General features: G+C 37.0%; 1 protein-coding gene across 2 annotated transcripts in view; it reads left to right on the top strand.

The window, feature by feature from the left end:
• The first annotated feature begins 1,093 nt into the window (after positions 1-1,093).
• rock1 (Rho-associated, coiled-coil containing protein kinase 1) overlaps positions 1,094-14,135 on the top strand; it is a 78,202-nt gene continuing 65,160 nt past the window's right edge. For both annotated transcript variants that reach the window (XM_084411629.1, XM_084411628.1), the window contains exon 1: positions 1,094-1,981. In XM_084411629.1, the coding sequence (XP_084267755.1) occupies positions 1,883-1,981 (99 nt within the window). In that variant the 5' untranslated portion in view covers positions 1,094-1,882. The remainder of the gene's footprint in view (positions 1,982-14,135) is intronic.

Genomic DNA, 14,135 nt, shown 5'->3' with positions numbered 1-14,135 from the left:
ACCTGAGCCACTTAGCTAATTTATTCAAATACAGAACAGCAAAAGAGTTTCCATAACTGTACAACACCACACTGCAGAACAAGCTTCGCACAGACAGCCTTTTCTGTTAAGAGCTGTAAGCTCTGGAAATTGTTACCATCTGACATTAAGACCATATCTGACTTCACTTCCAGGCTTAAGTTGTGGCTAAAGACAAACCAAAATTGTAGCCATTTTTAAATATAGTCATTTTTCTGTTTGTTTGAGTGAGTGAGTGAGTGAGTGAGTGAGTGAGTGAGTGAGTGAGTGAGTGAGTGAGAGAGTGAATAAGTTAATGTTTGAAGAAATGTGAATGTTTTATACTTTTATGTATCTGTTTTATAATGTACTTAGAAAAGCCCAACCAGGGACAGGAGTTGAAAATTAGCACTAGCTATATACTCTATGCTGCGCATCAGTTGCAGGATTTGTATTGTAACTATGTTTGACTGCATTGTCCCTGTTAAAAAATTAAAAAAAATAATTAAAATGTTTTTATTATTAAACCTTGAATTTATTGTCAGGCTTTATTGCATTATACACACACACACACACACACACACACACACACACATTTGACTTCTAAATGGCTGTTGGCCTGGTGTTATAAACCAGAGAAACTAATATATAACAGGTTTACAACAGCTTACATGAACTTCACAGTACAGTGGTTAAAAATATTGTAAAAACGCACTGTTTATGTATTTGTTATTCTTGGTTAATATAGTTTAAGCATTTATTCATATTTTTAATACAACATTGTATATTCTACTTCATGCAATGTGAGCAACGAACTATTATGTTTGTATCCATTAACTTTAAACATGATTACTATGTAAAAAAAAAAAAAGAAAAAAAAAGGTCGTTATAAATCATGATACATTATGCATGTACGATTTGAAAAGTGACCGTATTTAAACGGTAGCTTTAGTAGAGACTGGCCTGGAGCTGCTGTCCTGAAACTGATGGCTATACCGTTCTGCAAGCGGATACTACTACAACACGACCCGCCATTGTACTAGTGTGTGTGTGTGTGTGAGAGAGAGAGAGAGAGCGAGAGAGCTTCTGCGCATGCGCAGTCGGAGAGGTTTCGAAGTTGACTCTCCGGGGTGTTTCAACAGGAAGGCGGACATGTTGGTCAGGCAGTGGGAGAAAATCGGGCACCCAGTCTTTCTTTTTTTTTTTTTTTTGAATAATAACATCGATTAAAGCTTGAACTATCCTCACAGTCACAGCACAGCGGATTACATACTTTTTTGGAAAAGTAGAAGCCGGCGTGCGGACTCGGAGATGTTTTTTGCAGAAGAACCGTAAAGGATCGTTTTAACCAGGATCTTGTTTTAACTGATCGAAATTTGTAAGGCGAAGTTTTTTTTTTCGCCACTTCTCACTTTGCAGCTGTCAGACTCGTTTGGCCTGGCAGGCATTTATGGACAGAGGCCTGGAGAAACTTCATTTCATGTGGCCGCATGCTAACTCTGCAACATTTATTTTATCCCTTCTTCTTTTTGCGCGGATATGATCTGTTCGTCTGTTTTAAAAGAGCTTGTTCTCCACATATCTCCTGAAGCTAAATTAGCTTAGCGCACTATAATCTGTTGCTGCTGCTTTTGTGTTTGCCAAGTTGTCATGGACTAATCCGACACCTTGTCTTGTTGTTGTTTTGTTTTTGAAAATGTGGCTTTTCGTCACCTCTCGGTGTTGTACACGTTTCAACGAGAGCGATAATAAGACTGTAAGACACAAAACGCTGCTTTGATCAAACTAGTGCTTGCTTTGTGAGGGCAGAGGAAGTTGGCGAGTTCATTTGCTAACCTTAGCCAGTAGACTCGCATCTCTTTCATACGTCTGAATCGGATCAGTTATGAATATGTCTGCTGGGGAAAGTTTGACAGCTCGCTTCGAGAAGATCGATGCTATGCTGAAGGATCCCAAATCGGAGATCAACACAGACTGTCTGCTGGTGAGTTTATCAGATTTATTGGAACTCTGTTGTTGCTTTTATAAGGAGTTTGTTTGCGTAATTGTTACTAAGGTAGGCAAAAATCTGATATAAATCTTGAAATGCATGCATGCAGAACAGTACAGTAGAATAATACGCTATATACGCTGTAAATATGCAAAATCATGCTTAATGACATTGCAATGCACGCGCCAGCCTGTAATCACTTGTGTACAAGTCAGACTTGGTAAGCGATGCTGAATTTAAATTTGAATATTTTTTCTAGAATCTAACTACCTTAAATAATTAATTTTTTTCATGAATTACGATAATTACTGTATTCATTCTTGCTATTTCAAAGTTAGCCGTTTGCATTTGCAGTTACAAACACAGTCATTGCAGGACCACTGGCCCCGGAACCAGCAGGTTCAGTTTCTTGTTTAAATAGGGAATAGGTCATGCCTAAGTTTTCAGGGTTGAACCTACAACCATTTGGTAACCAGCAGGGTATTTAACCACTAGGCCTCACCACCCATATTCCATGCTCAGATTTTTCAATAAACTTAAATTTGATCTGCATTTGTACTTGAAATGTGCCATTTGTAAAGTGATTTCTTACATTTGAGCATCTATTTCTTTAGGAATTTGAGCCCTCCTGACTCCTGTGAGTTGACGTTGCATACTCAGGCACACAGATTGTGTGTGTTATAGTTATAGCCTAGTATTAAATCTTGCCTTACATTAAGAGCTTTCTCACTGAGAGCTTCAATTATTAATAGTGGCATCAATGACACTTCATAAGTACTCTTTCTGTATAGTCTTGAGTCTCACAGGCTTTGACAACCACTGTAGTAAATACAGGTCACAGGATTTCACAGTATAGTAATGTAGGCTATTGAATCAGGCAGCTATAAATTATATGTGTGTGTGTGTTTAAATGCATATTTATACATGAGTGCAGCCATTCATAACCCTTTTCGGTTGATCAATTACAAGTGTGTTTAACAGATAGTTTCGTTTCGTCAACTTAAAAATGTAACTACAATATGATTCAAGTAACAAACGTTCTCTTTATTAACCATCTGGTTAAAAAAGTTCTATTCCAATAAGTGCGCCACACCTGAAGTGATCAACATGGTGTAAATGTAAAACAAATGACTTATTTGTTAAATATCTTTGCAGAAAATATGCATGAAATATGAAGGCAAATATTGTACAAACTTATCCTATATACTAATATTAAATAAGAAAAATGCTGAATATTTCTTAGCCAACAAGTAGACATTGAGTTTTGGAGGTCAACCCAAAAAGTCAAGGCCATTCAAATTCAAAATGACTGTAAGTATAATACCAGTAATAGGCCATTAGTAACAGGAAATGCTTTGTAAAAACAAAATAACAGCACCTTTCAGCCTGTCACCATCATACAAACATGAAATATTAAACATACAGTAGTTCTTGACAAGTTTTTGCATTCCATTGTGCTGCTTTTCTATAGTTTTTATGTTTGGCGGACGTGTTTGTCTGTTGCGCTCGTGTCTTTTGCAGCGTCCCAACCGTGAAACGCCATTTTAAAAAAGCGGTGCTCAAGTTAGAAGTTCAACTCGTGTCTAAAAACTTTGCTTTTTTTTAGTCATCACTGCCGTGTTGTCAACATTTCTAATTGTAACGTTTGCTAACATGTATTCAAACCAGCAATTTCTCAATTTAAAAATAATAAAAGGCAAAACATTAAATTCAAATTAATCGAAAAAATCTGAAAAATCGCCCAGCCGTAGTGAAATCTCCAATAAAATAACAGCTGTGACACGAAAGAGCTGTTACCACACCATAGGCTATATTTATGCTTATAGCAGCTTGCTTTGCATTCAGGTATGCATTTTATCAGTTCATTCTGCTGTTCATGCAGCTGTTGGAGCTACAAGAAGGCTATACAGTTATATACTAGAAATGTTTGTTTTTTTGTTGTTGTTGTGGTAATTATTGTTTTAGAATATAGGTCTTTGAATGGTTTTATCATATACCTCATGTTGTGGACATGTTGTAGTGCTATTTGACATGAAAACCACATGTCTCCCACTTATTCTGAAACATTTTAAAGGGTTTTCACCCAAAAATGAAAATTCTGTCAGTAATTACTCACCCTCATGTTGCTCCAACCATGTAAGTCTTTCGTTCATCTTCGCATCACAAATTAAGGTATTTTTGATGAAAGCTGAGAGCTGTCTCACTCCTCCATAGGCTTTCAGAGGGACCGAAACTCGCCGGCCCAGAATAGTTATTAAAAACATCGTTAAAATAGTCCAAGTGACTACAGTGGCTATACATTAAGTTTATCATGCGACGACAATACTTTTTGTGCGGAAAAACAACTAAAATAACGACTTTATTGTAAAAACGACAAAAAAAAGACAAGTAAACATGACTAATAAAATAAGAACAAATAACGAATTGCAAATGATAGCACAATTACATACAACAGAATAAATAGACAAATGAAATAAATGTGGCTTTACATTTTTCAGGTAAGTCTAACAGTAGTATTCAGGTAAGAAATACTACAGAAATTAAATAATCAAATGTAAAATAACACTTGATTAATTGCAAGCATTAATAGGTATAATTTTTACAATGGAGACCATTGTAAAAATTATACCTATTAATGCTTGCAATTAAAGTTATTCATTCAAAAGCCGCAAGTGATTTTTCTCTTTGTCTTTTGTTCTTTGATTAACATGACAGGTTTATTAGGCTGCTGTCACTTTAAGAGCTTAATATGCACAGGTTTAATTTACTGTTACACAACATGCAGTTTCTTTCTTAATTTAACTATTAGGCTAAAAGGGAATGTTTTGTATTTACCTGTGGAGTAGACATGCCACGTTATAATCATTTTCATAGTGGTGTTCAGACTGGCAATACAAGTATTAGTGCTGTACTGGTTGGATGCTAAGTGGTGATATGGGATAAGTTTCGTTGCTCAATTGCCTACACAATGATGCAAGGCAGTTTGACTCAAAACTTATTTGAATACATTTTTTTATAGTAGTCAACCGATATATCGCCAAGGCCGACATGTTGGCCGATTTTTCAAATTTCAGCATCAGGCCAATAGGGGTTCTGTTTGGCCGATGTGTCTGAAGCAGGACTTTTATTTTGACGACGCTGAGAACGCCTGAGCACACAGCGCATCCCTTCTCTGTCTTCCATTAGTTTATGGTCTCTGTTTAACAGTTTGTTACATTATTGGATAAACAAAGAAATTAAAAGGTAGGCTGTATGAAAAAGTATTAGCTTATAGCCTATAGCTTTTGATTTGATATTATCAGTAATAACAAGGAAAACGCTATAATACTTTCTCATTTACTGTCAACATTCAGCAAATATGCATTTATAACATGTAATAAGTAAGCAATGAGCCCCGCGAAGTCGTGTTTTACAGTGGATTACAGTGGACTCCGTTCCGCGTCGTAGCTAACAACGCCCCTTAGCGGAGTCCACTGTAAAACACGACTTCAAGGGGCTTATTGCTTTTATAAAACGGTTACTCCATAAAAATATTCATTTCAATATTTATTTTATTCATAAAATAAACACCAGCAACAAAAAAATAACGTTATAACACATTTATTCCTCTGTCAAGCAATGTAGTTCCACAGAGGTTGCTAAGCAACACATGCGCCAACAAAGCATCACAAACAGCAATTGTGCAGTAACCACTAATGTAATGCGGTCACAGGTGTGTGTTTGTTGAGTCATTTACAATGGCTTCGAATGCAGCTCAACCAATCAGAATCAAGGACTGGAACTATCCGTTTTTAAACAAGTCTTTGAATATCTAATAAACATTTACAAACCTTACAGACTTTCAGTTGTGAGATGTTCTGAAGTACGCATGTGTAGCCTCATGAATGCGTGTGCTGTGTGTGATGGTTGGTCTGTGTGAACTGAATGCAGACGAGAGTTCAGCTTCACTGGAGGCTCGCGATCGACACTTTAAACCCTTGATTTCAATGCGCAGTATCCATTCGGCCACTGTCATATTCATGTCATTTTCACCGTGTGCTGTATGTAGAATTAGTGTTTATTACTGAGTGCCCTGTTGGTTACAGCGTTTACTTCCTTTTATTCATATTTTTTAAAGTCCTTGTGTCCCTGTGGCGAAACCCAAGTTTTTAATGTTGTTTATATGTCTATGTGGTGATTTTAATATGCTTAAAAAGTCAATACCATTGCTGCTTAAAACTGCAGTGAACCAAAGACAGTCTCTAAAACACGGTTTGAAATCGCTGGTGTTTCTGACGTCACAAACTACCCTGTAACCAATCAGGTCAACGTGTGATCGTCAACGAGTGGATCTCTGAGCTGCTGTGAGTGAGTGGAGGCGGGGCTCATTTGCATATTCATAGAACCGCGTATACTAAATGAGGCAAGGTTGTAGAGATACATTCAAGCTATTTTAAGGCATGAAGACATTTTTTTTCAAGGAAAAACCATTTAAATGTGTAATTTTGGTGATCAAAGATGAGTTTTAAGGGAAAAATGATTGACTATAGGGGGACTTTAACAATTTCTTTATTTGTGAAAATAGTCAAGTCAAGTCACCTTTATTTATATAGCGCTTTTTACAATACAGATTGTATCAAAGCAGCTTCACAGTGATAACATGAAAATAATACAACAAAGTTTGTTTCTAGAAGAAAATTGCGTCATCGTCCACCTTAAGTAAGGCAGATCAATAATATTGTTGAATGTTAAATGTCCCCAACTAAGCAAGCCAAAATACTGTAATAGGATTACAGAATCAAGAAGTTTTCATCTAAAGTATAAGGGTATACTAATATTTAGTGATAGCCTCAGATGCAGGTTATTTTCAAGCACAGCCACAAGCAGGTATTGCTGTTCGCTACCATGTCCTCGTTGAATGCGCTTCATGTATGAAATAGGGACGTGTGCAAAAAAATATATTTGTCAGTTTTCAGGTCCAATCAGATCCCAAAAGCAAACTACAAATGGTAGTAATATACACACACAGAATGCTGTTGGCTGTTCCGACATGTCATTCCACACAAATTGACGTATTTTCGTAATCAGCATCACCGATTATTTGTGTGCAGTGTGTGTATGCGTCTCACTGTTTATGTTCATCCCTAATCCCTTGTCAAGTTTCACAAAACAAGACTTAGGCTTACCTAGAGCAGATGCTCATGACTAGTAGTGCAGCGCTATGTGTTTTACGACTGTGAACCGCGTTCTGTAACCGAACGGACACCTGCACGTGTTCAGGACTCAGAACCACATTCTCGACAAACCCGCGCTGAATGAACGGAACCGCAGTAAACAGCTGGTTTTCTGCCACACCATATAATGGGGCTGCGACAAATGATTATTTTGATAATCGATTAATCGAATGATTTTTAGAACGATTAATCGACTAATCATTGATTATTTCACCGATTAATGAGAAGGCTTTGATCGATTATTTAGCATTTTCAATTAGTTCAAATATTGAGTTATACCTATTCTAACTAAATGAATATATCAAGGAAATCACTTCAGTGTTTGGAAGTGTCTTTTTTTTGGACTTGACCAGTCTCCTTCCGGTTTTCTGTCCTCCTCGGAAATCATCAATAGTCCACTGCTACAATTACTGGTACTGTGTTTTTGAGGCTGGACATTGACACAAATTTTCTTAAAAATAAGCATAAGTTTGTGATTCGATTCCGATATAGATTCAGTTTGATTCATTTGGATAAATATAAGGTACAGTACAGTACATAATTTTTCTCAAGGAAAAAAACTTTCAAAATGCTTTAAACTATACGGAGAACCCAGTCAGCTGGTACATATAATATTAAAGGTTAAAATTAACAACTTATTTATATACAATTCCATAAAGGGCTGGGCGATATGGCCAAAAATATTATCACTATATTTTTTCCATATCATACGATATCTATATTTATCACAATATTCATTTACCATTCAGGAAATGCTTTCCACATACAGTATTTGTTAGACCTTGAGAATGAATGTAATCTTGTTTGTTCACAATTAAACTCCACAGAATTGCTACTTTTAAATGTAGGGCCCCATGAAATCCATGTTATCCCCCCTAAATTCTGTTTTCATTTAAATATGACAATTAATTTACAACAAAACATTGCATTTTTATTTTTGTCCAATAAGATGCTGCACAACAGAAGTGTATAAATTTAAAACACGAATGAAAAAATATCTTGGCTGTATGATGTTACTTAGAAATAAAAAGATTATTATTATTACTTTGAGAAGTACATTTTAGTATACTCTAAATGTAATTCTATACTCACTAGTATACTTTAGTATATTTCTGTCATCATTTCTTGAAGTTAAACCAAACTTTTATTTTGACGGTTTGTCATGAAGATCTTTCAGTTTTATTTTCAGTTTCAATGTGTATTTGATGGTAGTTTTTCTCAAATGAAACGGTGAAAAGCCTGTGAAGTGACTTTCAAAGCCGTTCTGGAGATGAAGTTCACGTGGTCATGTCCTCGTATATTGAGACGACAGACGCTGAAAACACTTAAAGGGTTAGTTCGCACAAAAAGTAATTACTCACCCTCATGTTGTTCCAACCCCGTAAGACTTTCGTTCATCTTCGAGCACAAATTAAGATATTTTTTATGAAATCTGAGAGCCGTCTCACTCCTTCATAGGCTGCAAGGTAATTTCATCAGCCGGCCCAGAAAAGACAATGTTAAGTGACTCCAGTGGCTCAACTTTAAGTCTATCAAGCGACGAGAATACATTTTGTGCGCAAACCCCCCCCCCCCCCCAAAATAACGACTTTATTCAACTCTTCATTTTCTTCTGTGTGGGCCTCTGAGTGAGTTCACGAGAGCGTCACGACGTAACAAGAACTGAGAAGATGACCAGATGGGTCTCGATGTAGTGTTTAAAATGATTCTAAAGTGTGCATGTCCGAATGGATGGCTTACCTTTCACGCTTTCCCATCAATCGATCGTGAGCGTCATCTTCTCAGTTCTCGCGCATGCGTCGTGGTGCTCTCGTGATTACATGAACTGTGTGTGTGTGCGTGTGAGAGAGACTGTATGGAATAGCTGTAATACCACCTATAATCTTGTGCAAATATTGCACCTCTGAAGTTGGCAAACCATGTGATCAGGATGTAAAAAAACACATTTTCTATTCAGTTGTTTGTGCTCATGAAATAAAAGCATTCTGAGAAATAACAATGTCCTGGCCAACTTTACTAAGGTTATAACTTACGCTAAACTGGTGCAACTTACCTTAAAAAATAACTGATTCTCAGTAGGTGTATATTATCTATCTGTTCCAAAGGGTAAATCATTTTCTGCTCTGAGATGCTTCATTATTTGGAAGTTATTATCACAGCTATCTGGGGCTTCTAGAGCCCTTTACGTTTTTCAGACTCCCAGTAAATAAACACCACACGATGAGGGTGAACATGAATAACCCATGAATAACTCCACCGTCACGCATAAATAACTCTTCGCAAATCACTCTCCCGTTTAGATTCCATAAAATAGTTGCAAGTCTTCCTGGGGTCCATATTAAATTAAATGTAATTATGTCTAGTATTCCAACCACAATACATTATACATACTTATACAAATAAATTGTTATATTTAAATGATGTGGTATATTATTATACAGATAATATCTGTTGGGTTGTGTGCTTGGAACCTTACTGGAAAAGTTGAGGATGAAAAACTCCTGGTTTCTGTAGATTAGAATCGATGGGTTTATAAAAAGATCCTGTTAGATTGGCTGTGAATTACATGGCACAAGTGATTGATAAATTCATACACATTTGTATGGGTTTACGCCTTGTGTTTGCGCTCTCGAAGAGCAAACAGAAAGAGTAGAGTCGCTTTTGTTTTATTCATCTGAAGCTTTCACCTCTGGCCAGTTTTTTCCATGTGTATCGTCTCGCCTGTCCCCGCATCCGCCTCTAATGCTTCCTAATCCAGGGTTAGTTCGAGATATGACATGTCTAATGAAGCTGCAGTGTTCAGAGCGTCTAGAACTGCGTTTACCTCAGGGCAACTGGCCGATCAAGCACACTTTGTGCTCGGGAAGCTCGTGACAGTTTCTTTTCCCTGGCCTCTGCTCTGAGCGACCGGCATCAGTGTTTCCAGCGTATGTTATATTTTCCTCTGACTTTACATTCCTGGAGGAATGTGTCAGAAATTACTACTTCGACAACATTTCTCACCGCACACTGACCTCATTTTGATTTTGTGAATGTGTTTTAGTCATTGTTAGGGCCCTACCTACTCTACAAATGACATCAACTGGAACTTCATTGGAGTTGCACAATAAGCTGACTATGCTTTGAGGTCTCTAGACAGATGAATATAGAACATAGTCATCTGAACATAGGCAAAGTTTAGAATTAGAGGTCATAGCCTCTAATACATATAATACAGTATAAATCAGGTGCTTTTTTAGTTGTATGTTAAAAAACCCTGATATAAATAACAATTTGAGCAACAACAACAACAACAAAAAAGCTATAGATGAAGATTACTTTTAAAATTATTGTCTTAATGCCAGAAATGAATCAGTAAGTTCAATCAGAATAGTAATAAGACACCATAGGGCTGTTGCCAATCAAATGAAATCATCATTGGTCCACTAATATAGTATATGTGAGTGAATTCGGACACTGGCTGCGCTGGAATTCGGACTGCCGCTTGTGCATAGTTTGTGCTTTCTGTTTAATAATACTCATTTGAAACTCTGCCATGGAAACTAGCCTTAATTAAACAATTTAATAATCAATTACAAAAGAATTTATACCTGTATGATATTAGGCTGGTCCAGCGCGGTTTGGAAAATGGATGGATGATTGGTTGAGCTGCGGGCGAGATTCAGCGCGCGACTCTCACAGTGCATTACGGGTATTCTCTAGCCGTTGAGCATACGTCGGTTGTTCACTCATTAATGGGGTCATTGAGTCATTAATCAGGAACGAAACACCAGCGTGTTGCTTGGAGACATAAAGTGACTTTATGACCTTGTTTGGGACTTTTTTTGGCATAGCAGAAACAAACCAAATAGAGTGGTGCAGGAATGACGTCAGTTTGTTGGCCAACCGGCAGTTCGCATCACACTGGCTCCCTCGAGAAAAACCCAATAGGATTTTCCCATCGACTTTTGGATTATCGCCAAAAGCAAGTTCTGTGATCAACAAAAGTTTAGGATACTTGCATGTTTTGTCCATCAAGATAATTATCACAGATAAACACAACTTTTATGAATTTTGAAGCCTAAATGCAGTCGCCAGAAGTAAAAAGCTAAACTGGACGATGGAACCGGAAGAGCTAAAATGTTAACTCGCTACAGCGTTTTAGCCTACACAGTACCTGCACCACTCTATTGTGTCTAAAATAATTTTTACTTAGTAATAACTTCTTGTTTCTGGAACAGTTGCATAAAATCAGCGACACATTTGTGATCATGTTGATTTTTGTTTCTATTGGAATTATCACCATCACATTGAACCAATGTGATTTTTCTCAGACTCAAACATGAAAAAATAAAAACTGGTCTACATAAAACGACCTATACTCTTATCAGCTGATCAGTTTTAAATATTGCAAAAAGGATTGGAACGAGAGTCAGCTTCCATGAGCCTTCCCTCTCAAAGTCAAAGAGCTTTTGTCTTCGTTGAACTAAAATGAATGAATTCATTAACATCAGGATAAGTCTTAACTCTGTGAAGAGAAAGCATGTCTTCAATACATCACGCATTGACAGATGCAGGAAGTCCTGAGTAATGAGCATTCAGGAATCTTCTGATCTTTCGAACAGGAGATCCCATTTTACTGGTCCTAAAATACAGAAAGAGATCATAGAATAAGCATGCATATTTTTTTGTAAGGAAACGTTCATTGTAATAGTAATAAGACCAAGTGTGTAATAGTGACAATCATGTCGACGATAGATGATTTAAGAAAGAAAGATACTGCTGATTTAAGGTTAAGAATTTGCAATTTTCATCAATTAAAATAAGTAGTTAGATATATAAACAAAACACTGCATAGTCTTCAGTGTATGAATTAAATCCACAACAATACTTATTAAATCTACTAAAGTTTAATTCATTCAATTCATTTCTCTTTTTCATTTGTTTTCTGGTTAACATTAAAGGGACATTTCACCCAATAAATGAAGATTCTGTCATCATTTACTCACCTTGATCTTGTTCTTAACCCAAAAGACTTTGTTTAATCTTTGAAACACAGTTTTTTTTTAAAGAAAAAACGTGAGGTCTCTGCCCCTCCATTGAAAGTCCAGGTCACCAAAACATAAAAGATCCAAAAAAAGATGTGTTGTAAAACAAATCCATATGAATAGAGCGGTTAAACCCAAGTCTAGTGAAGTGAAATGATCTCTTTATATAGGTTGAGGATGAATAGTAATGATCTTTGAAGACAAGCTCCCAGGCCTCTGAACACGAGAGTGTTGTTTTTGCCCTTAAGAAGTTTCCATTGATAAATGAAGTCCTTTGCTCGCCCCCTCCCTCCCGCACCCTCCGGCCACCCAACCCACCTCTTAATAAAATTCCCAGATTATCAACAAACCTCTTGTCTTGGACCACAGGGTGGCTCCAAGTGTATGCGTGTTACAGTGCAATGCTTTATGGCCCATGTATATTCTTGTGGTTCGAGGCACAGATTTGCAGTTTGGAGAAAAAAAAAAAGTTGGTGATTCATAAATAGCAGGACTTGATCCCAGACAAGCAAAGTTTGAGTCATGTGGAAAAATGAAACTTTTGTTGGAGCAATTTTTTTTCCCATTCCTGAATTACGTAGTATGTCACTAACTAAATGGGCCATTGGGTGTGTCTAGAGCAGGTGACAATCTTTTGACCATTTACAAAAAATATATATATGAATAATTGTTTCTAGCTCTTGAAGACTCAAACAGTTTTGACTTATCAGTGTGAGATGCATATTCTCTCTGCAGTGTTTAGAGTTAAAGCCTCTGATCTCGTTTGCTTTGGTCCTCGCAAGGTCTTGCTTCAGTGAAAATGAAGAGCAAGGGTTTTACCTGATAGCTTTATAATGGCATGTGAAATTGAAAATCAGGGCATAATAATTATTACTATATACAAACATCCAAAAAATTAACTGTGTTTGTCTAAAGAAAGTACTGAGACCCTATCACATTGATGTGGTCCAGAACAGGGACTGTGCGAATTTAACCAGAACCTTTTTCATAACAGAAATTGAGGAAGGAGGAATAATAAAGTTTAATGTGACAAACGAAAACAAGGCTACGTTTACATGCAAACTAATAATCCATTTAATAATCCATTTGATGCCTCAATTGAACTAAACAAATCCTTCCTGTAAACACCTCAGTCGGTCTTATTGCGCTTGATCTGAAAAAAAATATGGAGCTTAAAATCCATTAAATGGGTGAATATTAGACACATTTGCATAAGACTGCCTGCCTCCAGAGCAAGACATTGACGTATAGTTATACATATTGCACTATTGGTCATGCCCACTGGTGTTCAATCTTTTAATAGCTGACAACTGTCTACATGGGCTGTTGTACACATTCAAATCCCATTGGGAAGTGGCGTTTGGGACACAGACATTGGCGTATAAAGTGAAATAAGTGCTGCATTATGGGACATTCACACAGGACATTGAATGGAACAGGAACTGGCAGTTTCATACTGACAAGCACCACTCATTTTCTTCAGGAAAAATAAAAAGCTAGTTTGAAAAAGGAAATTATGACACAAAGTTTATCCTCTTCTTTAGAATAGAAAGTGACTATTTCGCTTCACCTACCTGCCATCAAGATCACATCTAAACCACTTCTTCATTCTGAAATGCATTCCATGCATTAGCTGTGCGTCGCTGCACATGTGCTAGTGAGTGACATCACAGCTGAGACTTTGGCCGTTTCTCAACATTCACCCTTCTTGTGTTTGAAAGCAGGAGTCTATCAGTGGATATATTGGGGATCCGCTGATAGACGCCTGCTTTAAAATGCAGTAAGTGTGTATCTGTGTAAGCGCTCGGTGAAGACAACATGTTTTCGAAGCGTTGATCATTGTAGCCAATCACAGACATATATGTTGAGCACGTGAACACAATGACCAATCAGAGACATATATGTTGA

The sequence above is a fragment of the Rutilus rutilus genome, assembly GCF_951802725.1.
Source record: "Rutilus rutilus genome assembly, chromosome: 6".
NCBI lineage: Eukaryota > Metazoa > Chordata > Actinopteri > Cypriniformes > Leuciscidae > Rutilus > Rutilus rutilus.
Note: the sequence above shows the minus strand (reverse complement) of the source record. Positions and strands in the feature narration are given on the sequence as shown.